At 34.8% G+C, this 19,617-nt stretch overlaps 1 protein-coding gene across 9 annotated transcripts in view; it reads right to left on the reverse strand.

Moving 5' to 3' along the window:
• Positions 1-19,617, reverse strand: part of LOC112048640 (T-box transcription factor TBX3) — a 160,882-nt gene that overhangs the window by 13,634 nt on the left and 127,631 nt on the right. For 5 of the 9 annotated variants that reach the window (XM_052882933.1, XM_052882931.1, XM_024086263.2 and 2 more), the window contains 2 exons: positions 1,751-1,909; positions 456-532 (listed from right to left, as the gene is read on the reverse strand). In XM_052882933.1, coding sequence (XP_052738893.1) covers positions 456-532; positions 1,751-1,909 — 236 coding nt within the window. The remainder of the gene's footprint in view (positions 1-455; positions 533-1,750; positions 1,910-19,617) is intronic. The other 4 variants (XM_052882937.1, XM_052882935.1, XM_052882932.1 and 1 more) reach the window with 1 other exon arrangement.

A 19,617-nucleotide genomic window follows, 5' to 3' on the forward strand; every position in this document is an offset into this window, starting at 1 on the left:
TAACGAATGATGAAAAGAACATAGACTTTTTAATTTACATTCTGCCTAATAAATATTATTTATAGTTTTCAATTTTGTTAGCCAGGCAATGTTTCATGGAAGATTGGTGTAGTTATTATTCTTACTAGGTTAAGTACCCCAACTACAAATTAATATGAAAAAAAACCCCTTTCTATGAAATTACACTAAGGTTGCTTTAATTGTGAGATACAAATATGGTTATGCGTAAAAATCTAAACATGAAACTCTGAGCAAAACCCAATACAATTCAGCTTTAGACAGTTTTCAACCATCGATTTTTTTCACGAGCTAAGTATTTCCAAGCGTAAAGTTTTGTTTCATTAATTCTAACGTAAGAAATTTGTCCAAACTCCAGCAAAAAAGGCTTTTTTATTCTAGAAAGTAGGTGAAATAGAGTAAGAGTAGAGTATGATGGAGTAGGGTTAGATACTTACTTCTTCTCCCGCTTCCCCGCCCCCGTGTCTCGGAAGCCTTTCGCGAAGGGGTTGTTGTCGATTTTCAGCTGCGTTATCTGAAAGCAAGGTTTGCGTTTAAAACTCTTAATGTCTAATCGATCAATGGCTTTGGCATTTAGCTAATGGTAGATCAGTGGTGGTGACTGATCTCATTATGAGATTAATGATCATGGTCGTTCTTCGGGTCGGGTAATCAGGGTAGGCTAGTTATATTACCAGGAAGTCAATAAAAAAGCCCGAGAACTATTTTTGAAAAGACATGATATATGCTAAATTAAATCATCATCATTATCATCATATCAGCCGATGAACGTCCACTGCAGGACATAGGCCTTTTGCAGGGACTTCCAAACATCACGATACTGATCCACCTGCATCCAGCGAATCCCTGCGACTTGCTTAATGTCGTCAGTCCACCTGATGGCGATCACACAGAGATCGATCCATCGCTCGCTGTGTGTAAATTAAATACCTATCTATTTTTATGACTACTCTACCCCGTTACCCTAGAATTATTTTAGCATAACGCTATAACTGACAACCATAATTCGAAGATTTAGGTAAGTTTGACAGGTCGAGTGTCCTTCGGATCCCGTGATCCCTCGTTTGAATCCTGGGTCAGAGGCTATATAAGAATCTGAGTGGTTCTCTGCTAAGAAATTTTTAATTTAAATTTTCAGCCTGGAGTTGGCAAGTTGGTGTCACACCCCCGAACCTCGGAGAGCACTTTAAGCCACCGGTCCCAGTCATTATAAATAACATCTGATAGTGGTCGTTAATGAATTTAACATTGCCTTAAAGCGCAGCGTGGTGGGTATAAGATCCATAACCCTTCTCCTATAGAAGAAAGAAAGAAGCAGGTAGAAACGCGGCCGGTACTTGTGCATCTAGTACAATTATTAGGTATTCGTTACGTAACAATGGCAACTTCGTTTGTAACACTTCCGATGTTCCGCGCGGGCCGGGGACCGTGTAGCGATGAATAAAAAACCCACGACTGATGCACGTCACTTCCCCGCACGCACGATTTCACACCCGCGCAGTCTTTCCCCCTGTCGCCCGCATATCATGGGAGTGTTATCAACGAACTTGCTACAGAACTGCTGCGTTACCTTCTCGTTCTGGTAGGCGGTGACGGCGATGAACTCGGTCTCGTTGAACACGTAGGTGCGGAAGGTGGAGTAGGGCAGCTTGAGGATGTCGTTGGCTCGCACCAGGTGGAACCGCGGCTGGTACTTGTGCATGGAGTTCAGTTAGTATAACTGCTGCGTTACCTTCTCGTTCTGGTAGGCGGTGACGGCGATGAACTCGGTCTCCTTGAACACGTAGGTGCGGAAGGTGGAGTAGGGCAGCTTGAGGATGTCGTTGGCTCGCACCAGGTGGAACCGCGGCTGGTACTTGTGCATCGAGTTCAGGATCGTCTGCGTGACACACTTTAAACAGCTTAGGAACTTGATCGAAACATTTTTTGCTAAGCCCAGTTGGCTGAGTGGGGATTTCGATAGGCCTAAAATACAATCCATGATATATCCTGAGAAGATAAAGTGACGAATGAGTGTCCGGACCCGGAATATCGCTCGTCTCTTTCATTGTCATAGATAGAAAGAAAGATAGAGCGTTTTTTGCAGTCGGGGCTATTGGTATATTTACCTTAACGAGATATATCTTGGGTCGAATGTTAAGACTATGGGTTTGTTTGCCTTTGAAGGTATTGTTACCGGTGACACTACAGCAGGTTAATTCATTATCATTGACGTATGCTAGTTGATATTATACGTAATTAAGTTTCTATGTAAAAATGTCATCCGGTGCTTACAGAGTAGGTAAATGACATTTTGTCAATTTATTTTATGTTTATTTTAATAGGTTGATAATGTAGGTATAGATAGAATAATGACCAAAGTAGTGAATAGACCAGCAGGTCTTGGCTCAGTTTGACAAGCGAAAGACACTGCCTTATATGACGTTTTCTTAGAAGAGGACTTGTATGACGTTTTCCTAGAAGAGGATTGATCACAGATTTCCATTGAAGTGCAGAAGTAGAATGAGTATTGATGGATCGGATCAGGTTTTCGAAGAAAACAGCAAAGTTATTAATCGCAATTTTATTTTTCTCGGAAAATATCAGAATATCGTACATAATTCATTGAAATAATAGTGCCGCTACATAGCGTAGAGCCATAATCAATTTACAAATTGTCGATGACACGTTTTTTTTTCAGTAAGGCAAGGCGGTCATTATCTAATAAGGCACCGAGCTGCCTCTGTTTTAACCTCATCAATAATACAAGCTCCCTGTATAAGTATTGCGGAGGGAATAAGTTAGTCGTAAAAGCGTCTACAGACGTCCCGATAAGTCCACAACCTGTTCTTACTACAGTATAAGGTTGGAGCTTGTAATCTAATAGCAAGCTTTTAAGTTTAAGTTAAATCTTGATAATTGCAAAAAAATAATTATAATAATCTGGTATTCGTCTGAAACAGTCCATTCGTCTTTAGTTTATAGAGCAAAGGATGGTAAGTTAAGTGATATCATTGTAAATCAAATGTAGTAAACAAGATTTTGTGTACTCGATAATGGGTAGATGCTTATTAAGAAAAATTGTTTGATGCAAAGTAAATGACATATGAGTTGTAGAGCTTGTTTGATAGGTAATGTTTATTTAACTTTATTGAACAAGTTAGCACTAAACTGAAATTTCCAGATTTATGGTGGCGATGGAGTTTTAGATGGTAGCAAGTTACTTATTAGGTATAGAATAGCTTTTTTGTTTTATCTAACCATACCTCATGGCTGGCTCATTTATCGATATAAATGAGCTAGTCATCTTGATGGTGATAATTATCCACGCCCGTTGCTTGTCATCAGACAAAAATCTACTTACTATAAAACCTCATCATAAAAATACCCAACGAAACATTCAATGTAAGTAAGCCTAACCTAATTGAAGTTAGAAGTTGGCACGTCTGTAGATGCTATATTATGTCGTTAAGGGTCATTATTGTGGGCGCTTTTAATGAAACATGAGTAGATCGCGATCAGATACGAAGGTGGTGGTTAAGGGAAATCGATCCTTAGTTAGGTACCCGCTACATTAAATGTAGCTCAGCTGTTTTTCCCTAATTGATACTTCAGAATGGCTAGCGAATATAATAGGTACAGCTGTTTTGTTAAACATTTCAGTTATACGGAACTAGTTAAAAATCAAAATTCGTTTAGATATTTCAAGTTGGCTTAGTTGGCAAGTATTTTTGAAAAATTTCTCAGTCTTGACTATTTGTAGAATCTACCAGCGGTTCGGAAGGATACTGCTGTGACGAATCGGCTACTTTTTACTTACAATTTTACTTACCTATATTTTATTTATATATTTACTTAAAACAATTAATTCTACTTATTGTGTGAATATGCAAGCCAGTCTTAAATGTTGGTTTGTATTCAGTGCGTTTGATTAAATTAGACTATTCTCGAATGTCGAAAAACTAAAAAAATAACGTCTTTCAAAAGACACCGTTTCTCAAAAATGGAAAACTTACATTCTATTTTTAAACCATGTCAAGTAGGTAGCTGTTAGAGAATTAGGGTTGTCACAAATTCGGGCTTTTTCATTATAGTAATGACAGTGGTGACCCGGCGTGCGGTTAGTAAATTATGGGACATTTTACTTTTCCCTCGGCCTTGGGCACGTAATGATTGGGTGCACTGTTATAGGTTGAATCGCTTAAGTAACTTTAACTCGCTAACTAAAAAAAAAACTAAACTTATAACCTCTTTGTTGGGATTTATTTATAACTTCTTCGACGTAGTGGGTAGTGCTTTAGAAGGCGGCGGAAAAGAATCTACAAATTAAAATGTTGGAAAAAATATAATTTTAAGTCTATTAAAGCTTAAAAGGTCTGAGAGTAGTTGGATCCATGGTCGTTGAAATTCGGTGGCGTGCATTTCATAGGTGCAAAAATAAATGCTTACCCTGATAAACGTATAATATTGACGAAAAAAAAATTGCATTTTGTACAATTTGTAGTTAAAAACCTCTGTGTACCTACGCCCGCTGTCGGACCCACCAATAACACCGACTTTTCGCTTTTTTTGAATGAAAAGGTATTAGTCATATTTATTATAATTAAGAATAATTTATGGAAGATATATTAAAAAACTGCCTAAGTCTGATCTAGATCTAAACAGAGTTTTAGGCAACCGGCAAAGATGTACTGCAATGATATTTTCTGTCGCGTAAAATATGGGTAAAATACTCTTGTAGATAGATCAACGATTTTACATCATAATATGATAGTATAAAATCTTTGTTGTACTGACTGTTTCAACAAATAAGTTTAGATTACAGACAAGGGTTAACTTTTCTTTGAATAAGAAACTGATTGTAAATACGCCATAATTTAGATTTAATTTTAAAATTAGAACGAAAGTTGTCTATGCTTCTATAGAGATGGACTGATATTTTTTATAGGTACTTAAAACATATCGATACTTTTAAAGCCACTTAAAATTGTGCCAAATAAACCTTTAGACTTAAAATTATGCCAATAAAATAGCGCATAGTGACGCACCTGTATATCTTTTATAAATAGTAATGATATCGATAAAAAATTTAATAGTACTCACATAACTACTTACAAAAGAATTGACGTTAGTCTCTTAGGTACTAATAATAGGTAGACTAGACACAATTGAAACAGCAGTCGGTGTATTTATTTTCATAATAAATAATGTATTACATGCAGGAACAAAACGGAATTTACCGCCTCGTTTACACTATAGAGACGCGCTAAGTCACGGAGATATTTAAGTATTTAAATTAAGATTCCACGCAGCCGTAATCTAGATGTGTACATCCATTGTTACTGCCGACATAAATGCTTTTGTATTGTAAAAATAATGTGTTTGTATGCAAAATAAACATTAAAATTCCTCGCAAGGAGCCGTGCGCAGCGCGTTCCCTTTGTAAATCAATATTCAAGGGCCCGGTTTTCCTATTAATTCTATTAAATTCTAGTAGGCCGGTATTTCAAGTAATTCCCTCCTTCAAGAGTTCATTAAAGCCGCGTGCCGAGTTGCCGACTGAAACATGTTAATATTGCCATTGTGTTGTGGACGCTGTCTGTTGTGTACGAGTAAATGACAGCAGCATTTAGTTTATAATGGCTCAGGTTCTTACTTTTAAGTTGTTAATTAAGTTGATCTGGCCACATTGTTGAAACGCTTATATAAAAGTTGTAATAAAACTTGCACAGATAATAATAAAAACATAAAATTTCAGATAAAATCTTTTATCAGTAACTTTTAGTTAAGCGAAATGTTTTAATGTAAAGATTACATTACGAAGGTACTTAAATAATTATTCTTGCATGTACTCGTACTTATCTAAGTATCTCTCGAAAAAATAAAAGCTGATTATACTACGTATAAGTAGAATTATTTTTTACTGATGATGTAAGACCCTACCGCAATATTATTGAACTTTAAATGCTAACATTTTTCAATGGTATGCGGTGACTTGGAATTATTCTGCCTTAATATTTATTTAATGTTTTTAAGTTCGAAATAACTACACATTTCTAGGTAAAAAGTTCATATTAGAAATATAATAATGTCATTGTAAACAAAGAAAGGTTGCGTAAAATTCTAAAAATATAACTGTCACTATTAAAACACCTGTGCCATTTTAATTATTTTTAATATCATAATGAATTAAAATTGAAGCCATCTATACAATTATAATATTATTAAGAGATAGATTATACACAGACATATTAATAAGTAGACAGTTGATCTTCAATAGTTGGCAACAATAGACCCTTATGCTCTCGAAGTTGACCGACCGTGAGACAAAAGCCCAGCGCATTGAAACAAATGATTTTTATTGACTAATTGCTTCCCCTAACGCGGCGTATGATTAGTTGGAATTGCTTTTAATTTGATCAAATCGCTTGATGAGGCGGGCTTCCGTTCGGATTTAACGTGCCAGATTGAGTTTCGCGTCGCTTTTTTCATAAAACAATTAAAAGAATAAGCGCGCGGACGCTACTCGGTTCTCCAGAGGGCAAGGCATACTCAGTATACTCACTGAAAAATTCAAGAATTATTGAATTTCTTTCAGAAACTGTATTTTTACTATCAGCTACTTTTCTTAATTCTTTTCTATATCATAAGCATTACTTTGATTTTGATTATTTGATTATTATAAGGAGTAATAAAATTAGGACAGGAGTGCCATGAAAAATCTTAAATTTTGCATCGTTCGTTCGTTCGCATCGTTATGCACTTCGTATTTTTTACATTGTATAATTTTTAAATTATAGAAATAAAGGAATCATAGGAATGTGACTAACGATGTGTCAGTTTAATATTATATTTACGAGCCTTTCGTTATTTTGAGGACCGAAATGGCGTCTATGGAAACTTCCATGGAAGGTTCCTTGATATTTGTAAAATGGATTTTTGAAAATAGTGTTTTCTTACAACACATAGGTATAGAGCAAATCATAATATGTACTCGTATACAAGGCGTTGTCCCATCAGTAGGACATTAAAATAGGCTAATGAGAAAGATGATTATTATAATCACTGGGATCGACTGTTTAACCTGCTTATCGACATTTCTTAACTGGCGCAATTGATTGATCGCCATGATCGGAACTAGTCAACACCATACTTATCGTACAAGAAGTTTTTTAGCCAAGATGGTGACGGCTTGTAGCGCTAGAAAATCTCATACGGGTAAGGTTAAGTTTATAGATACAAATATTACGTGTAAAAAGCTATCGAGTGATACAAAACAAAACGCGCTTTAAAGCTAACGAAGCGGTTCTCTAAGACGAGTCCATTTCAAGAACGATAACATTAAAATAGATGATAGGGTTGTCGCGTCTTAATGAAATAATCTCAAGAATTATGAAACCGATTTTAAAAACATTAGAAATATTTTGAGCTTGTTTTTACAGTCTCTGCTTAAATAAAATTTTATAAATTGGTATTTAATGTACTTACTTATATAGGTAATAACAGTGTTCAAATCAAAAATTATATAAAGAATATGGAAATAGTAGTAGCTTTAAAATTAAGAAGGATTTGATAATGTTGTATGTAATTGATTTACCGCCAATCTGAAAGTCCTAAACTCAACCTGAATTCAAAATAATCAAAATTATTCCTAGATACCTAACTTAATGCCTATTTATTAAGATATAAATGATAACGTAACATAATAAAATATAACGAAAAATTATATTTCATTTTCTAAAACAGCCGATATAACTAATTCACATTTATACATTCAAGATTTTAAAATTGGAATACCGACAACCCTAGTGGACCGTGAGTCTGCCTTAATTACGAGTATTTTATTCGTCCGTCCAATTTCTTTATTTTATGGTTGGACAACAAATTAATATGTAAATGGGGATGCACGGTGGTCTCACGATGATTTCACTTGTCGATTAAAAATAATCGACTAAACCGTCCGACTTGTGATAACAGACTGAAAGTGATTCACTTAAAAGAGCACGACCGAACTTAATCAGGCTTGTATGGATGTGTAAATTTGTATGCACTTAGGATTAAGGATAGGTTTCTTTTAGAATTGATTAAGTCTAGTACTATGATATGATACTAATAATATCAATTCAACTAAGAATTCAAAAATCTGTTTTCCAAGTCTATTTTAATTCGTCGATATTATTTAATTATAATAGACAGGATACTTATAAACATATTGAGTAAAGCAACGAAAACAAAGTAAAAATATATTAGGTAACTATTTAATTAATTAATAAAAAAATCATGTTAAAATCGTAAGGCGACGGGATTTCTTTATTTAGTTAAAAAATTACAATAGGTATAATTTTAGTTATCGACAATCGATAACATTGTTTACGGCCCGCCCTACAGTGTCGGGTTCAGCTAACAAGCGAGAGATGGCGCCAGTCGGTTCGGTTCCGTTTCGACACGGACACAGATAATAAAATAATTGTTGAACGTTCGACTTAATAGAGACGTTACGTTTAACGGATTGCGCGTACAAAATATCGACAATTTTCGATTCGAGACGAGAACATCATAACACTCGACGTCGAGAATTAGGTACGTGTTAAATATGCAATTAAAATTTTTGGGATAGTCATGGAGTTTTTCTAGTTCTACTCGAATTAGTAAAGCAATACAATACCGCTGCCAACCATTTCGATAATCAGAATTTCGGATAGGAAGACAACTGTTATCGTCGAGTGCATTTGAACACCTAGACCTTAGGCTGTTTCTATAATTTTATTTTGTGCATAATTGTCTTACCCTGCATTTTTAATAAAATATTTTGGTCTCTGAAATAGTCCTGGGTAGGATAATTTTACCTACTCGTATATGTTATTTCGGCGGTAGGTACTTACTTGTACCTAAATGCTTAGGTACCTACCTACATTGTCTAGTCTAGACTCATCAAGCCAATTGAGGTAACCGCATCTAACTATAGTTCCCTTGATCACTCAGGTCGTGTCGGATTAATACCTATCATCCTATCGTACCTGACTAATACTCGAATGTATATAATTCATCAATTAATATCATGTATAATAAGCCTCAATAGCTCAACGGTAAGAGCGGTCGGACTCATCACCGAGGGGTGGTGGTTCAATCCTCACCCCGTTGGTCTATTGTCGTACCAATAGGTTTAGCACAGTCTTTTCCGACTAGTTGGAGGTGAATGGAAATATTGGTCATATTTAAAAAAAATTAGCAAATATTATTTAAAAAAAAAATATGTGCGTGAAAAGAGTGCACCAGTAGGTATGTGCGTGAAAAGTTTGCGCGTGCACATGTGAACATCTCCTGTGAGATAATTATTTTCTGGGTCTAGCACCCAAATCCGGTCCAGAAAGACTTACTCAAAAGATACCTATTATAACAAGATTTATTAAGACAAGGTACCAATTTTTCTATTCATTGGTCAACTAGGTAGCATAAAATATTTTTTATATCTAAACAGTATGCCAAAATTCGAGTAAGAGTTGGTAATTGGTAGTGCCAAGGTGTCGTTCTTTTGTCTACAAACTAATCAGGAAAAAATAAGAAAATATTTTAAAAGAGTTACTAATGACTTTCTTGGCTCCTCTCTCTCTCTATAGGCCTTACGAACTGCTAGTAGAGTCACTACAAACAAACAACTATACCTAGGTACATCATGCATTACCTACCTAGGTACCTATCAAAGCTAAAATAATTGAATGCAATTTTTTATACTTTAACTCTCTGTAAATGTGCAATATCTCGTTTAAAATTAGCCAATGTAAGTAAACTACCTATACATAAAGGTAAAACATTAAACTTGCAAAAACTCATATACCTACCTACCTAGATGGACAAAGTTGCAAGATATCTTTGTTGTAAGATAAATAGAAGGCAACAAAAATATATCTTCACAAACAGCTAGCAATGGCCAAGTAGATACGTGACTAGACACATATATTGGTCTCTTTCGATGTTTTTCTACTGATATAAATTCAATGTAATTTTAATTAAGTGAGAAAAGAAATAATAAAAATAATATTTCGCAATTATCCGAACGATGAATAGACGTATCGGATTTCATAACAGTTTTTTGTAATGAAATAAATATGCTTACAATGTAAAAAGAACTTGATACTTGAGCTATTCGTCTCTAGATGGCGTTAGTTGTATGCATACTTGATAATGTTCGCTCTCTTTTTACTTTACGATATCTCATCAGTTGAGTATGAAGTTTCTTATATCGTCATATCTATCTTATTAATATTTTCTAAGTATATTGAGAGATAATTAATATCTCTTTTTTGTGGTTAATATAGGGCGTTGTTGGGATTTTAGACGCCGTTTTGTAGACTACGAGGAGACGAACGTGAGTTTCATTTTAAAAATAGTTGTAATGAATGTGTTTCCGCTCGTTCGACTGCGATTGCAGTTGAGATCCTGAACGCGTAGCGTCTGCACTCCGCTGCCGACGGGCGTCGCCCGAACGTTCGCGCCAAATGGCTAATTCGCGCGGTAAACATACGCGCCATAAGTCATATTAACTAACCAATAAAGGCGGAGCCGAACGAACTGCACTTATCTCGCTCTAACAAACTAGAGAAACCCACTGCGACTGTTTGTTTTTCCTTTTACTTCCTTTGAAATCTTATTTTGAATTTTATACCTATAGGGGCGTGGATGCGGCGATGTTGCACATTATGTCGCTCGTTCCCTCCCGGGGAGTGCGCGACCGTCTCTTTCTTGCTTTTTGTGATTTTAATTCGCAGAACGGCATCGAGACGTGATTCGAGTCTATAGAAGTTTTTTATTGCAAATGTTCGGAATTTTGTTGGAAGGAAAGACGGGATTTCGGCAAAGTCCGGGCGCTTATCGATTGAATTCAAATATCGCTTTTATTCCGTTGTTCCGTCCCTGAGTCGGATGCAGCCTGCCGTAGCATCCGCGTTGTAATACGAACCCAACGCCAACTCGTTTGCTATTCTATTTCTGAATCTGTACACTCGAAGATGTTTCCTGTGCTTTGTGCATCCGCTAACAGCTAGTCTAGCCATAGATAACTTGGTTGACAAAATCTTTGTGGCCTGACCCAAGCCAATTTTACATGTTAATTGTAATATACGTACGATTAAATACATAGATACCTAGTATCTCTAATTTTACGTAAGGCTTTAATTCTTTATCCTGGATAAATATAAAAAATAAAAGAACCTCTTACGGGTATTTTTAGTCATGTCCAGATAAAGGAGCCATACCTACCTACTTAGGTATTACATTGCACCTACCTAATAAAAAAGGAAAAACTATATAAAAATACTATGTGCTACTAACCGACCGAAATTGCCTAGTTTTGATTTTTTATAGACGAGTAAGTATTCAAAATAAAATTGTGTTGTAGATTTAGGAGTCAAAAGGAAAAGACACACATTTAGACATATCTATGCTCATAAAACTATTTATTAAGTTGGTATCCTTCCGCATTTGGTAACGAAAATTAAATACTCAAAAGGCTAGAGTCCAGGGCTGTGAATAAATTTAAAAAAAAATAAACCAACGAGAAAACAGAGTGGATAGGTAGATGCGTACGCAAAGGTAAATAAAACGCATTAAATGCGTCGTTAACGCTTCCCATGGAAGTTGATCTCTTAACCTACTCCGTTTAGGACGTGTAAAATAAAAAGCTTATGGCGTTTTTTCTCCATGGTTGTTTTTCAAACCAGATTACGTCGGCCATAGGAGCCGCCGATGTGTCAATATTGACAGGGCCTGTTGACACGCAAACCGTCTTAGTCGGGGGCAAACAAAAGGGTTCACTAATGCCCTTTTTACCACAAAAAGCGTTGACAAACATGGGGGCACGAAGAAATGTCTGTGGTGATGTTTTTTTTTAATAGAGCCCGGTTGCTACACCTGCTGGTGAGTGATACAACCGGTGATCTACAGCGTTTGACACGGAGATTTATAATTTTAAAATAGTAAAGGTAAGCACTGGTTATTTGTAGGTATCTACTGCTCGCTGCTGGATGTAACTTAACATGAAAGTTGAATAGTCAAGTTTAGACAAAACTGATTTAAAATTAAATTATAAGATCATACAATTATATCTACGAAAACAAATCAAGCAATCGTATAAAAGTAAAAAAAAAAACGACAAACATAATAGGTACCTAATAATAGGCTTATACGGCTTATGGTTTAAGCACCAGATGAGCAATCAAAGACATTATGAATTAAGTTTTATATCCTCCTAACTTTAATTAGCCTTAAGATAAAGATTTTTACGTTTTAAATGTATGTAAAGATAATCATAGTCACTTGACTCTGCTCTTTCAATGACAATAAAAAAATTAGTAACTTTAAGCTTTATTTGAATGACAAAATACCTTTTACTAATTGCAAATAGATGGTCCTTGTAGCAAAATAGCATTAGGCAAAAATATGAAGGGAGAAATATGCCCTTAATAACTCCTTCAAAATGTTTGTTACAAGAGAAAGCTCAAATATATTTTCAAAATAAAATTCTTGAAAAGGTAGGTACTGGCTCGAAAAGTAATATATAGACAGACAATTGAATACCTACTCTCTCAACCATTTACACCATCAATAACAATAAACTAGATATGTAATAAAAAAGTACACAAAATTAACATTCACCATACACCTACTTACGTCTGTCAGTTCATGTCAAGATATAAAGAAAGAGATGGACTTACCACAAAACTAAATGGCAAAATAAATGTAAGAAGACAGAAGAAGAGATAGGTCGATGATATAATAAAAAACAGCAGGCAGAAACTAGATGCATATGGACAAATATGGAAAAGGATGGAGTAGGCTTTTACCCATGGGGGCCATATAATAAAATAACAGAAAAGAAATAATTTGTTATTAAAGATAACATTATTTATTGTACAACAGTTAAGTGAAAAATTAAGCTATGATAATAATAATAAGAACGTCTGTCAGTTTTGATAAAACGCTTTTGATTCATAAATAGATTCATTGATAAAATAAAATTGCATCAACATTAATTCATTCTACCTAAAACTACCAGTACAATATTACAGTCAATCAATCATTCGTAGTAATCGCCGTTAAGAATTTGATAAATTCAATCAACCTTTTTTTAAGTTATCTGTGCAGTATCTTAATAATCTGCGTTTTGAAAACCATAGCCAATTGGTTAAAAGAGAAAAACAGGTTATTTAAAATCAAGTTCTTTAATCGATTCTAAATTTAAACAAGGTACGTACTCGTAGATATAGTTATAAAAATGATTTTAAAAAAATCTGAGCTAATCACCACGAAAAGAATAAAAGCCGTTAGAAAAGTATCAGAATAATTTGAAAAAAATAACATTAACATAACAGGATTTGTTTTTGTTATTTCTATAACGGAAGATTACAACATTAGCAGCATCTTACTTGATTTATCTAAGGTATTACATAAAGCGATGATGAAGCTACAGTAAGATCGAATTAAAATTATAATTACAGCAGTAACAGAACAAGGCGCCTCATTCTGAAAGCTCCGAGAAAAAAATACTCGTTCTGCCCGTATCATTAGATCATAATCCTTTGGCATTGCCATAATCGTATGAAAAAAACATTGTTGACAATCAAGTTTTTAATCGAAAGCGAATTCTAAATTTAAACAATCGTTCCACGTTGGCCGAGGTGCGCGGACGCGGGAGCAAATCCATTAGCGATTAACGAGTGATCGGGCGGGCACTAAATTAAAATAAATATTTGCCGGCAGCGCCTGCCCACAAAGAGATGCCGCTTTCATGTACGCCGACACAGGTGCCGATGCCCGCTGTACAGCCTCTACACACGGACCAACTTGCAACTCCAACTCGAGTTCCAACCTAACACACTATCCATTTCTGAAATATTTTTTTACAATTCATGTTATTAAAGTAAAGTTTCATGTGTTCAAGACAGTTTCATGCTACAGTTTTCAGTGCTCTATTTAAGACTAAATGACTTGGATTATAATAGACTACTTACGCTATAGCCATAAAAAATTACTTTTTTCAATAAAACTAATGAAACTAAATATATTGGATAGTGGTCAGATAGTTATTATCTATAACTGTCCAACAACCAAAATACACTTCTACCTTTATTTTGGAAATTCAATCAATCAAGCAAAATAAGCATAAATTAAATGAAAATAATGAAATTGATGACGAAAATAATTTGTGGCGATCGTAAGTAATTTATTAAATAAATTGATTACTAACCGCAAATTTAAAGATGAAACTTCTGTCTACTTAAGTGGGGTATCATTGAACTACCAATTACGAGTATTAAAAAGTCAGTTCGAATGAAACTCAGATTGCAAATCGGCGCCGTATGTAGCTGTGTAGTATGTGTATGTACTGTCGCGCACTAGAGTAAAGACAATTCTCGGATAATCTTGCCCTTAGACTGTACTTTCCTATTCATACTATCTCGGGTCGATAGTCGATAACTACTTATGGAGTAGGGAGATTTGAGTGTTCATGCAATTTGCTGCAGATATTTTCTATCGCTTTATTTGCATTTTAATTTAAAAACGTGGGATGGTTTGCATACATTGCTATTTATGAGAGCTTCTTTTATTATTCTCATTTTATCAGTTTTTATAATTGTTTATATTTCTTTTCTTTGAGCTCTAACTTGACAATCAGTCATACGACTGGCGGCTATAATAATGTTTATTTAACTATTCTCTAGATGTCTCTCTTTGGACAAGTACTGCTTCTATATAATATTCAGCATCTATTTCTGCCACGAAGCACTGTGTTTCAAGCTGAAGGGTAGTTATGGCTGTCTCGAACTCACAGATTTCTCTCGAATCAAGTTGACGGACCCAGAGCGGTGTATCAACGAAAGTATCGCTTTGATGGTCCTCTGAACACGAGGTCAATCTTGTGTGAAGATTACCCCTCATCTGCTTGTTTTCATTCTTCTTCATTAATGTCTGATGATAAGCAGTGATGCTTTCAAAATTGTATTAAGTACTTGTTTATAAGATGCCTATCTACTTGACTGTCTTGTCTATTGTCTTGATGGTGTTGTTTTTACATTGTAGCAGGCAGGAAACTTAGAGCCTGAAGAGCACACACTTTTGCTATGTTTAAGTAAGTCGTAACACGTAAGACTTTCCCGAAGATTTCTACAATGTAATTTCCTTTTTCGACTTAAGAAACGTTACTGACAATAACATATGGACAATATTGTATGTATAAGGGATAAAATACCCTACTAATAGACTTCAATTATGATAACGTTATGAATTTTTAAGGTCGTTGAAAATTAAAACACTTCTGTTTCGACTAGTACCAGGTCTATAATTACTGAGGTCTGCGTATTGATATATCGATTATCGTTGTGTGCATTCGCATGTCGACATACAGTTAATCATATTGCGTTTTGCATCTGTCGTAAAGACAACTTTTTGATTATTGATTATCCTAACTGATATTATAAATGTGTGCGTTTTTTTGATTCCCTTTTATTTCTTAATAATTGTCCATTGATCATGATTTTTGCATGAATTAATGACTTATGTATGTTGTCAAGAAACAAAAAAGGAAATGCGGGAATTTTTCATCCCAAAACTATTACTGTGGAAAATAACCTTAAGCATGTGACAGTTTTATATTTATAAATATTGCTGTTTAACTTTTGTGCTGCTTCGTAAAAAAAGATGAATCTGGCAGTTTATACATAACTACGCCAATAGAGAAGAAATTAAAAACAATTTGGTCTATGGAAGAAGAACAAACGTGATTTTGAAATTTTAGTAAATTAAATATTTGCAATAGTAATAGTAATAAAAGCTAGCTAAAGAATCGAACTAGATCCTTACTAAATAATAGTAAAAGCAACACACAACTTAACCAGAGGGGCTCTACTCAAAAAAATAGGTTACCTATAGCTAAACCTATATCATGACAGTCTCTTCCAAAAAGTATCTAATTAAAATAAGGATTAATTATTATTTTTATTAGTTACCTATCTAAGTAAAAGTGAGACTACTACCTATTTAGATAAATATTATATGAATTCCTTTAACCAAGGCGGAAAGTCAATGTGAACAAACAATCCAATAAAGGTAAACCATCAAGGGTCATTACTCCGAAAATACTCGAAAACAGAATCGAAAATCATAATAAGCATCGACAACAGGAAGCTTTAAAGTAGTCACCGATACCGAATTCAATACGTGGGGGCAAATAGGAGTACGCCATTAAAATCCATAACCACTTGTTTTTTTTTTAAAACAACGCATTGACATCTGATATTTTCAAGCGCGATAGATAGCGTAATACAACCTGCTTGGTAATGACGGTGACCATAGATCGTAAATCAATATGTTTGAGGCTAATCTGTCTCGACAGATTAATGCTACCGATATTTAAATTAAAGCAGGTAATTGCTTTATAAATATTAATTTATTTATAGTGGCACGCTTTAGTTTGCGGAATTGAGAAACACTGGATTTGATAGAGTACCTTTGGTGCTTTATTAATGGTTAACGTCAAAGATATCTATTGAAAAAGGTGTGGATAGATGACTGTTACACGAACTATAAGTGGCACAACGTAAGCAAGCAAAGTATTGCATCGTCTTATGTCGACGCTTAACCGCTGGATTGCAGCAACCGACTAAATTAAAATTTTGCATTAGAAGGTGTTTTTTAAAAAATTGCCTTTACAGATTGAAACGCTTACGATAAAAAATGTAAATTATGGATTTTAGCACAAAAAGCTAATTTTATATTAAATAATTATATAAAATTAGCTTATATAAATAGGCTGATTATTATAGGCACCTACTCGTAACAATGAAAAGGTAAATAGGAGATCGGGCAACAAAATTTTACCTGTATTCCATATTATCTAATGTCGCTTGCGCATCAAAATATTAAATCCTTTTACATTTACGATAAAAGACTAAAACTGACGGTCTAAAATTTTAAAAATAGTTTTACTAACTAAACGAATTAAAAACTAAAAAATTTAAAATGGGTCTATCCATTAGCCTTTGAAAATACTATTTTCGATTTATGATGATTCGGCGTTCGATAAGTAGGTACTCGTTTATTTTTCATTTTCACTTTTTTAAATAAACCTAAGTACTAGTCACACACAAGTAGTCACAGTTGATGCTATATGAGTTGTTGTGCCGTTTATGACACCCAAATCCAGCGTAACTAACGCATCCTTAACAGTGGCGTGCATAAGGTTGTCGATCAGGGTAGACACTAGTAAGAAAAATTAACCAACCTGCGAAAATCTGCATTTAATCTAAACCTAGAAAAATCTCTTAGGGTATGCAGAACGTTAATGCATGTATGAAGTGCACGCCATTGATCCTTAGTAATAGTATAGTATAGTATGCGCGGTGGATTTTCAAGACGGAGGTCCCTAGCAAAGACGTACCGCCAAGCGATTTAGCGTTCCGGTACGATGCTGTGTAGAAACCGAAAGGGGTGTGGATTTTCATCCTCCTCCTAACAAGTTAGCCCGCTTCCATCTTAGATTGCATCATCACTTACCATCAGGTGAGATTGTAGTCAAGGGCTAACTTGTAAAAAAATAAAAAAAAAAAAGGTCCTGGGTTCCATAGGCCCGGCTGGGCCTATTGAGGTTTTCTTATTGGTCAAGGTCTGGTTGGTGGGAGGCTTCGGCCGTAGTAGAAACCGTGGTGTTTGCAAGACTACTACTACTAATTTCAAAATGCCGAATTAACTAGGATTCAATTCGCCTAAATAGTTCCACATATGGAACGGACTGGATGCCGGAATTGGCAGTGAGCGGCTTTTAGCCCGAACAGAAGTGTTAATGTTTGCTCGGCAAGTCAAACAGCGTTGAGTACACAGCCTTTGCGTTTGCGGCATGAAACTGATATGCCGACAGAAGTAAATTATTTTTATGTGCCAATGAATAACAGCTTTCGTTTATTTTTTTATTTTTTTCTTTAGGCTATGAGTTTTGATTTGGATGTTCTGACTTCAGTGACGGATTTACCAGCAGGTTAAGTAGGTCTAGGGCGACATATTTTGGGACAAATTTGGCAAATGTGGTCCAAAAAGTTTCGTCTAACAAAAATAACGAAAACGATTCTAAAATGTTAATATTATAAGGGTTTTTGGTATTTTACAGTGACATGGCTATCTAGGAATTTCCTACTTTAATTAATTTTTATAGTTGTATAAAACTGAAGAATTTTATATTAATACGAATAAAAAAAACGTACATGTATGTATTTTGTGTATAAGTACATCCCAACATAGAACGGCCTAATTTTTGGAAGTCGATTTAAAATTACGTGGACTTCAATTTTACGAGATATTCACCAATAGATGGCGTTATAGTTTATAGAGTATTTTTACCTGGAAATACTAATTTCTAATTACAGGTTTCAATGACTCCTCTGAGCCAAAAATTTGTTTGAGGAAATATTTTATTTAAACATGTATTGTACGAAATTGCTTCAAATATGTTCGAAGAAGAAGATGCAACGAAAATAAAAAGCTAGCCAATTAATGACTGACATGACCAAGCGGAAGTCAATTAAACGTAAGTACCTTTGAATGATTTCCGATACGTATTAAATATTAGGCCTTATTTTAAAAAAAATATCAAAAGAAAAATAAATCTAATAATAATAAAAAAATCAATTAATATACAAAAGTGGTTATTGGTCATTAAAGTTAATTAACAATCTACTATCACATTGAACACCATTTTCATCGAGAACTATTGACAATAAAGGAAGCACCATAACTGTTTGGTAATGGGAGAGAAATCGATGGTCGACTGTCGTTCTTGCAGAGAGATTCAAAACAAAGTAAGGACATAATAGAGAGAAACTTAAACTCATTAGCAAGAAAATCACTGATGCACCCGAGCCCAAGAGACGATCAGTGAAAACGATACACATTTGTGTTTAAAACCGCCTTTGATACGAAACGATTAAAAGATATTGTGTCCTACTCGTGAAGCCTGAAGTGTACTTGGGAATGTTTGCGTTAAAAGAAACTTCTCAAGTTAACAACTCCCTTTTGATGTCGATCTCAAATCCTATAATCTCACAAGTCATAAGTGTCGGAAGCGTTTTCCATTTAAAAATCGGTTAAAAACAAATGTTCACGTTCCGCTTAAAACACACAAAGCCACCGAACACTTAATACTTAATACCCTTTCCAGTTCTTCTAAGGAAAAGGGGCTAAGAGTTGCGACAAAAGCCTTCAAACTATTAAAACAAACTTACCCTCGAGTACAATTATGAAACATAGACAATCCACCGACAGAGGCTGAACAATTTTTGCAAAAAGCGTTCCATTTTACGCTCCCAATTTCCAATGCATTAAAACGCATTTAAATGTGGAACAGGATTTCATAAAGACGGTGGCGCCGCCAGCAGCAATTAGACGTAACATCAAACTATCGCACACCAATTATACTGATCCCTCTCAAAGTACAAAGAGTTCCGTGTTGGGGGTCCTCGTAGATCTGTTACAATAATGTACCGGTGATTTTATACTTGAGTGATGGTGCTCTAAGCGGCCTCGGTAAAAGGCTTTTTATAGTTTTATACCTTCATTCACTATACAACTGTGCTATAA

Source organism: Bicyclus anynana, chromosome 8 (assembly GCF_947172395.1).
Source record: "Bicyclus anynana chromosome 8, ilBicAnyn1.1, whole genome shotgun sequence".
NCBI lineage: Eukaryota > Metazoa > Arthropoda > Insecta > Lepidoptera > Nymphalidae > Bicyclus > Bicyclus anynana.